Source organism: Ascaphus truei, chromosome 4 (assembly GCF_040206685.1).
Source record: "Ascaphus truei isolate aAscTru1 chromosome 4, aAscTru1.hap1, whole genome shotgun sequence".
Lineage (NCBI taxonomy): Eukaryota > Metazoa > Chordata > Amphibia > Anura > Ascaphidae > Ascaphus > Ascaphus truei.
In genome coordinates this window covers 45,042,325-45,051,846 of record NC_134486.1, presented here as the reverse complement: position 1 = coordinate 45,051,846, position 9,522 = coordinate 45,042,325, and the positions used below count along the sequence as shown (strand labels likewise).

General features: G+C 43.2%; 1 protein-coding gene across 2 annotated transcripts in view; it reads right to left on the bottom strand.

The window, feature by feature from the left end:
* The window catches only part of PACC1 (proton activated chloride channel 1), a 69,159-nt gene that overhangs the window by 14,781 nt on the left and 44,856 nt on the right, over positions 1-9,522 (bottom strand). For both annotated transcript variants that reach the window (XM_075595680.1, XM_075595681.1), the window contains exon 4: positions 939-1,093. In XM_075595680.1, coding sequence (XP_075451795.1) covers positions 939-1,093 — 155 coding nt within the window. The remainder of the gene's footprint in view (positions 1-938; positions 1,094-9,522) is intronic.

The window sequence follows — 9,522 nt, the reverse complement described above, 5'->3', positions numbered from 1 at the left end:
TCACCCATCTTCTGTATGGCTCTGACCAATACTGCCAGCAGTCCAATGGTTAAGGTCAAAACAACGTTCCCTGTATTCACCATTGCTGTTGGCAATAAACTACTTTATTTAACAAAAATAACAGAAGAATAAGTGAAATATCTGCTGAATACAGAGTCTCTCGGGGGATTAAGACGGGGACAGACAAAAATGAAAGAAAGAATATCATAACAAACAGAGGTATTGATGCGGTTTGACAACTAGGCTAAGTGTGTACATGGTTATTTAGGGAGATTTTATGAACAGGAAACACACCGAAAAGAAATCACCAACTATAATGGCAGCAGTGTTCCCTTACACAGCCCCTGCAAGCTCTGAACCCAAACCTACCACATACCATATAGATTTGTGTCAAAAGGAATGCTACTGGGATTGTGACCTCATGTACAGGTACACAACAAAAAGACAAAAAGACCCAGTGCTACAACCAATATGACAACTGATATAGTCAAATACTTATCCTTACTTATGAGAAGAAAGACAGATAAGTATTTTTTATTATTTATATAATTTGTCTTATTGGATGTAGCACTGGGGCTTTGTTGTTGTTGTTCCCTTACTTAGTATTTTTTTTTACAATAATCTTTTATAAGTGCTGACAATGTATGCAGTGCCGTTCATAGCATTTTGCAAGCACAATCCCAGTCTCAACGAGCATACAATACAGTGTCCGAGTGTTTGGTGTCTAAGGCTCAAGGAGAGAAACGATGTGTCCATCAGCAGGGAAATATCCCATGCTTACCATGTTGCGAGGTTCCGTCTGAGGAATGGGGTTAGTGGTTAGTATCTATGTGGTCCATGTGCTCTGAATTGTTAGGAGGGAGTGTTATGAACGATGAGGTCTGCTGTTGCAGTCTATATTTTAGAAGTGCCACTATGCAGGGGCTGGTCATCATTACCATGGTATTGTTGGTAAAAGGATCTGTGTAGTTGACCTTCTGAGTGACGCATGTATTTTCTCCTGGCTGACCAGGGCTTGTCAAAGGTGGGATGTGGTCGTAATAGTGATGCTCACAGCTCAGCAGCTGAGCTTTTCCTGGGTAGAGGGCGATACCTGTGAAACAAAGAGGGAAATACATATTTGTTTGTGTATAAACAAGAATCCTCAGGTACTGGCTATTCCTGAGCAGGAGCCAATAACCATAAACCAAAGGGCCTACTATTTAGCGAGAGCTAAACATTCACTTCCATGTTGGACCAGTTGAACTAGTGACAGGGATGTCTTCACAGGTATGTCCCTGATCTGCAAGTCCTGTTTTAAAAGAATTACGCAGCGGCCTTTAGTAATGATATTTTGGTGTGTGAATATCAAAAGGTGTTTGTTGAAGGGTACATGCAACTACACACGCGGGTTCTTTGGATAAGGCTTATTTATTTGAGCCTTAAAACATACATCACACAAAAACAAATAGCTTCTCATCAGCAAACAAAAGAAAAATAGCTTTTTCTTCAGCAGAAAAACAAAGTAACTTCTTTTTAGCAGAACGAGCAAAATAGGTTCTCTTTAGCAGACAAAACAAAAATAAGGCAGCTACTCTTTTGTATGCAGGAGACAGACAGTTCATCACATAAGTACTTTGCAACACAGACCTTACAGCAGTAATCTCTTCAGCACTTTCAGTCCTATCTCCTCACCAGCCAGGCATGTGCGCACATCCTGGGGTTTTTAACACACCTTGATTAGGCAGCTGGGATTCAACTAATTGCCATGAGCTTCCCAGCTGAAGTTAACCTCATCACTGCTGCACTGCAGACTAAACATATGTCTGCCAGGCATATAGCTGGTGGCTTTTATTTACCCTGTCACAGTTTTTTTTTTTTTTTTAACTATGTGCTGCTAATTGACCAACTGGAACAAGCTAATTTTATTGGGGAGGGGGGAGGGTCATGGGACTGCTATAGCTGTATAAAACCAATACCCCCCCCCCCCTGCATTAGCAGGGACTGCATTGGCATTATAACGTGAGCTTTTAAGTGAGAATATATAGTTAGACTATAGTTTCACTAGAGGTGACTTGGGACTGCATCTTTCTACTAACTCTTCTACACAAGGCAACAAACGGTGAGCTATTCTGACCACACTATGATCCCTGCTGTTTGCCTGCACAATTTAACCCCCCACCCCTTTACAACTTATTTCACAACACCCTCACCCAACACTGACTGCACACAACTACCTCCCGCACTACTACTAACTCAGCCCACTGCATGGACCCAAGCATTGCAATGCAGAAAAACATTTGACAAGGTAAAGGCACACCCCTGCTGTTTAGTCTACGCACACACTTGGTTCAAAACAGCTCCATGCAGCATTACCTACCTCTGGCATAATGAACCTGCTTTTTACCTCAACTTTGTTCTTTCTCGTGGCCTCATTGAAATGTTACTCTCTCTATCCACTACAAACTCCCCCCTCCTGGCCCACGCCCAACATCACCATACACCCTGGATTACTCAAAAGCCTTGCACTATATACTGACTGTTGGTGGAGAACTCTGAAAACCAGCACACCAACCACTGCTCACTCAAATGGCAAACACCACAAATGTACAACTTGCAAACAACTACTCAAGTTTCTACTCATACTATTACTCTCTTTAGCAGGTGATATTGAACCTAACCCAGTCCCTCCCATTTCAACTCTGTCCCATACCCCTGAGAATACCCCCTTCAAATTCCAAAAAGGGCTATCTGTCGCCCATATAAATATCCAGAGTCTGCTGCCCAAACTGGACGAACTAAGGGCATGGTGCCTTATGCATAAACCAAAAGCCATCATTCTCACAGAAACATGGCTAACCCCTAAAACTCCTGATGCACATATTGCCATTCAGGGATACTCCATTTCTAGGAGAGATAGGTGAAAGAGAGGAGGAGGGGTGTTATTTTATATTGAAGACACCTTACAATTTACACTGTTAAATTGCCCCCCAAGCCCACCCTCTTTTGAAATCCTAGTTGGCAGAATATGCCTTCCCTTTTCTAAGCCCATCTTGCTTGCTGGCATCTACTGCCCCCATAAAGCCTCTCTCCAGTCCCTGACTGATATCACCCAGTTTCTTGTCTCCATTTCCTCTCTGAATGAGAAGAGTGAGCTGCTAGTTCTTGGGGATTTTAACTTCAATTGGCTCGACCCTAAAAACCACAAAATCAAGATACAAATCAAATCGCTTAACCTAACGCAACTCATTTCCCACCCCACACAGACAAACCTGAAATCGCACAACCATTCCTTGCTCGACTGGATTCTCTCCTCAAATCCCAGCAGAATCCAATCCTCTGGCATCCTTCCTGACATTTTCAGTGACCATGCAATAGTGTACTGTGTAAGGAAAATTAAACCGCCCCAATCAAGCCCTAAAGTTCTCCTCACTAGAACATTTAGAAACTTTAACCCACAACAGTTTCTGGATGACCTTACCAACTGCCCTTGGCACAGAATCGATTTAATTCCCGACCCTGATTCTGCGCTCTGCTATTTCCAGTCCGAGTTCTTAAAACTCTGTGATACCCATGCTCCACTACGCAGAATAAGGGTACGGGGTGCCCACCTTCCATGGGTTACAACTGACCTTCTAGTACTCTACCAGTTCAGGGATGCCTTGTGGAAAAGCTACAAAGTAACTGGCACTACCAAGGATCTCAATCACTACAGATGCCTGCGGAACATGTGCACAAGGCAAACAAGGCATGCAAAAGCACAATATTACTCTGACAATCTCCTCCAGAAGTAAACCAAAGTGATTCGAAACGGCGCTATAACACCACAAAAGTGAAATTATGTGCATATAAACGAATATAAACAAAATGTGATATATTAGATAGTGAACCCGAAAAGATTCTCAACCTTCCAAGGAATTTGTAAGGTTCCTTATAACAGTATCTTGGTCCAGGATGGGAAGGGAGCGATATTCTCAGGAACACACCATAAAAAATAGAAAGGCAATAATAGGGTAGTATATCAACACAATAAATGGTCAGGTGATGTCTTGGCTCTGTAGAAGTGCCTACTTACAACATATCAGAGTAAAAACAGCAGTGGTCTATTGAACCAATAGAAAGCGAACTGGATCCCCAGCAGAAATAGATATTCAAAACAGGAGACGTAGCAGGGGAAAACTTCTCAAACAGGTATGGTACGGAGGGGTTACAGGATCACTCCAATTCGTGATGAGACCATGAAAGACAGAGGCGGACTATAGTGTAGATCGTCATATAAAATTTATAAAAGAAGCAAGGTAAGAAATGTACTTACAATAAGTACACAATGCATGTACACATAACGTTTTCTTTAGACAGCAGAGTGCTGTGTCCGTGTGGAACCGCTTGCTGTGCCGTCTCTGACTCCCGTCGTGCTGCCGATGGATGGCGTCTGACGTCACATCCGGTGAGGGAGTGACAATGTCCGTTCGGGAACCAGGTAAGCAACCAGCGAGGAAAAAACCGCAGCAAACTCTACCGTATTCACTTCTGGAGCAGCTGCAGCAAACTAACGGATAGCTCTACGCGTTTCGCTGTGTCTAGACAGCTTGCTCCTGACGAAGCTGAACATATTCCAGCCTTCTAACCATCAACAGCCAAGTAATATCACTAAGGGGGATATTACTCTGACAAATCCCGCCGACATTGCAAATGCATTCAATGATTACTTTGTGGGGTGTGCTACTAACTTATTAGCTAAACGCAACCCAAACCACAAACCTGAATCTCATCCTGGGAGTACCCATATAGCCCCACCACCTCCCAACACTGCCCACAATTTTCAATTTGGCCCAGTATCTGAAGAGGAGATTACACAAGCGCTCCTCAAATTAAAACTAAGCAGCCAATGTGGACCTGATCTACTACAATCTAGGTTCCTACGACTTGGTGCCCCAGCAATTGCCAAACCAATTGCTTCCATAGTCAACTCTATCCTGTCTGCAGGCCATATCCCTAAGACCTGGAAAACTGCCAGAGTTGTCTCAATCTTCAAAAGTGGGGACAAAAACACTGTCTCAAACAGGACAATCTCCCTTCTCCTAATCCTATCCAAAGTCATGGAAAAATGTGTCCAATCCCAATTAAGCGATTACTATAACAAGACAAATTTCCCTAGCCAATTCCAATCAGGCTTTCGCCCCAAACACTCCACGGTAACCACCCTGCTAAAAGTTTGCAATGAAATCCAGTGTGGAATGGAACGGGGACAACTCACTGGTGCAATATTCCTAGATTTTGCAAAGGCTTTTGATATTGTTGATCATGCTATCCTGCTTAACAAACTCCAGTGCTCTGGAATAGGGAAGCATGCTTTAAACTGGTTTCAGTCCTACCTATCAGGTAGATCCCAACATGTGTCCATCTCAGGCTCTAACTCCAACCCCTTGGATATCACCTGAGGCGTCCTGCAAGGCTCTGTTCTGGGGCCCCTACTCTTCTCAGTGTTCATCAATGATCTTCCCACAGCTTTTAAGGAAGCCTCAATACACATGTATGCAGATGACACAATCCTATATGCACACAGCCATAGCCTCTCTGACCTTGAACACATACTTCAGTCTGACTTTTTGAGACTCGAAAACTGGATTTCCCAAAACAAACTGTTTTTTAAACACCGACAAAACTGTAACAATGGTATTTGGGACCAAGACTACATTTTTAAAGCTTCCAGTGACTGAGCTCCAGATCAGAACCAACGCTAACACCACCCTAACTCCTGTTACTAGTTTTAAATACCTGGGCATATGGTTTGACTCCTACTTAACATTCGGTATGCACATTGATACCCTGACATCCAAAACCTATGCCAAAGTAGGTGTACTTTACAGGAACAAATCCTCCCTAAGCCTGCTGGTCAGAAAGCGTATTGCACAGCAGATGCTAATGCCAATTATCGACTATGGAGACATAGTATATGGCTCGGCACCCCAAACCCACCATGGCAAACTTGACACCCTCTACAATTCAATTTGTCGTTTCGTTCTCCAATGCAACTACAACACACATCACTGCGAAATGCTCAAAGAACTAGATTGGTCACCACTTGAGTCTAGGCACAAAGTTCACCTTTCCTGTCTTGCCTTCAAATACTTTCTGGGCAAACTACCCACCTATCTGAACAAGCTCCTCACCCCTAACACATGCAGCACTTATCATCTGAGATCTGACTCCAAAAGACTGTTCATGGTCCCAAGGCTCAACAAAGTATCCGGCCGCTCCTCCTTCTCTTACCGTGCACCCCAAAACTGGAACAACCTACCGTAGACTCTCACATCCACCACAAGTTTAAGTTCTTTCAAAACTAAGGCTGTCTCACATTTTAATCTGGTCTGTAACTGTTACATAAGCCTATAATATACATCTTTAACTGTGCATGCAATGTATTGTATATAATGTATACCCTGTTCATTTATGTAACTGTATTTGTAACCATGTATTATTTGTCATATTAACTATGCCCAGGACATACTTGAAAACGAGAGGTAACTCTCAATGTATTACTTCCTGGTACAACATTTTATAAATAAAAATAAATAAAATAATAAGCTTAAACCGGTTCAGGACATTTGGTCCCAGCTGTTTCGCCGGCAACTCACTTTGCAGCCCAGTTAAGTCCCTGACCTTGACCTAAAACCACCTCATCTTAAACCCCAATACCAATTCTACCCCCTACCCCAAAAACTCTAACCCCTTACCCTAACCACTAAACTCCCTAAAAGTTATCTTATGTTAGAAGCTGGCGGCGCACAAGTGTTCAGCAACGGATCGGTTGTGGCGGAGGGTCAGTCTGCGGTGAAACGGCCGCGACCAAATGTCCCATTCTGACTTAAACTACGTGGCTCCTGCTTCTTTCAGAACCGAGCAAAACCTGTTCACATGTTCAATGTGACCATGTCAAACAGGTGACCACGCTTGTGATGTCCAACGAAAAGCAGGAGCCAGGCAGAGCATTAATATAAGCTCACTGCTAGTGGTGAAGTCAGTGGCAGTTTTCTGCTAAGGGCCGCGGGCTTCAGACCATATTGAATAAGACCATAGGAAAGTGCTTATCTGTCAACCTTCACAAAAAATCCAGTGTGATAGTTAAAAACAAAACAAAAAAAAACAATTATATAATATTAACCACACCGTTAGAAAGAGCTCAACACCATTTGTCACACTGTGAAAATGTGTCCCACTGAGGCAGTGCGACTTGGCAGATGTTAGAGTGACATGTACCGTACATCATTAACAATCAGTGTATCAAGGTGCTTTGTAATAGCCTAGTGTTGCTTGTGTCAGCAAGTGATTTGGGGAGTCGACACAGGAGACATTGGAGGTGTTGCAATTGGGCATGGTAAAACGATGGGCTGGGCTATATTGCAGTGTGCATCTCAGATTGGTATTTATTTATAAAATGTTTTACCAGGAAGTAATACTTTGAGAGTTACCTCTCGTTTTTTAAGTATGTCCTGGGCATAGAGTTAACACAAATAATACACAGTTATAAATACAGTTACATAAGATCTGGACTCTGCATTACAACGTTGCCACTGTGAGACATTAACTTTTAACATCTGTGATTTATTTGTACACTTTTATCCTCCAGTACCTTGGAACTCTCTCCTCCTGCATCTCACTATGCCCTCCCTATTTCTTTTTCTGTTTACTGTTTCCTCACTCCTTTGTGAGCATTTCTGTTATCTACAACATCTCCACTCCCCACTGCACCATTATTTATACACCTCTCTCCCAACAACTTCTTTACCCCTCAATAAAAAACACCCACACAAATCCTCTATTCACACCCTCTATCTACTCCTTCCTGCTGCTGGGGATCTCCCCTAAGCCTGAAGCCAGACATACACACCTGATCTCACTCATGCCTCCCTGCCACCTCTTCCCCTGTAAATGGTGTTAACCTTTTCATTTAACACTGACCTTCCTTAAATTTTACCCCACAAATCAAGCATCCCAATAGCCTGCCCTCATGGCTAATGTCCCACACTCAGTCACTCCTACCACCCATTGTGACTAAGCACTGCCATTTCCAGCACTTACTCCCTCACCTGCTGTCTCTGTAAGTTTCCCATTAAACCTCTTAGATTGTAAGCTCTTTGGGGCAGGGATTTCCTTTCCTATTGTCTGATTTTGCTGCACTTATTGTATAATTATAATTCCCTGTACTGTATTCTTTGTGAAGCGCTGAGTACACTTTTGGCGCTATATAAATAAAGACATACAATACAAGTGAACAGGGTATATAGTACATTATATACAAGACATTGCATGCACAGTTAAAGAAAATATATATTATAGGCGTATGTAACAGTTACAGACCAGATAAAAATGTGAGACAACCTTAGTTTTGACTGGTGGTGGATGTGAGAGTCTCCGGTAGATTGTTCCAGTTTTGGGGTGCACGGTAAGAGAAGCAGGAGTGGCCAGATACTTTGTTGAGCTTTGGGACCATGAACAGTCTTTTGGAGTCTGATCTCAGGTGATAAGTGCTGCATGTGGTAGGGATGAGGAGCTTGTTCAGATAGGTGGGTAGCTTGCCCAGAAAGTATTTGAAGGCAAGACAGGAAAGGTGAACTTTGCACTTGGACTCAAGTGATGACCAATCTAGTTCTTTGAGCATTTCGCAGTGATGTGTGTTGTAATTGCATTGGAGAACAAAACGGCATATTGAATTGTAGAGGGTATCAAGTTTGCTAAGGTGGGTTTGAGGTGCTGAGCCATATACTATGTCTCCATAGTCGATAATTGGCATTAGCATCTGCTGTGCGATACGCTTTCTGACCAGCAGACTTAGGCCGTGCGTATAGTGCCCGCGACGGATGACGTCACCCGTCACCACCCGCAAAAGTTGTATTTCGCTTTGCAGCGACGTCGCTAGCGACCTGGCCATTGATTGGTTCAGAGGCTGTCACATGTAGCGACAGCCTCTGAAAAATCAAATTTGACCGGCTACCAAATTTTTGGTCGCGACGTCGCTCCGCGCTTACTATAAGCACTTGTGACGGTGACAATGCATTTGTTTTGGAGCGACGACGCATCGCCGGGCACTATAAGCGCAGCCTTAGGGAGGATTTGTTCCTGTAAAGTACACCTAGTTTGGCATAGGTCTTGGTTGTCAGGGTATCAATGTGCATTCCGAATGTTAAGTGGGAGTCAAACCATATGCCCAGGTATTCAAAACTAGTAACAGGAGTTAGGGTGGTGTTAGCGTTGGTTCTGATCTTGAGCTCAGTCACTGCCAGCTTTAAAAATGTAGTCTTGGTCCCAAATACCATTGTTACAGTCTTGTCAGTGTTTAAAATCAGTTTGTTTTGGGAAATCCAGTTTTCGAGTCTCAAAAAGTCAGATTGAAGTATGTGTTCAAGGTCGGAGAGGCTAGGGCTGTGTGCATATAAGATTGTGTCACCTGCATACATGTGTATTAAAGCTCCCTTACAAGCTGTGGGAAGATCATTGATGAACATTGAGAAGAGTAGGGGCCCCAGAACTGAGCCTCGCGGG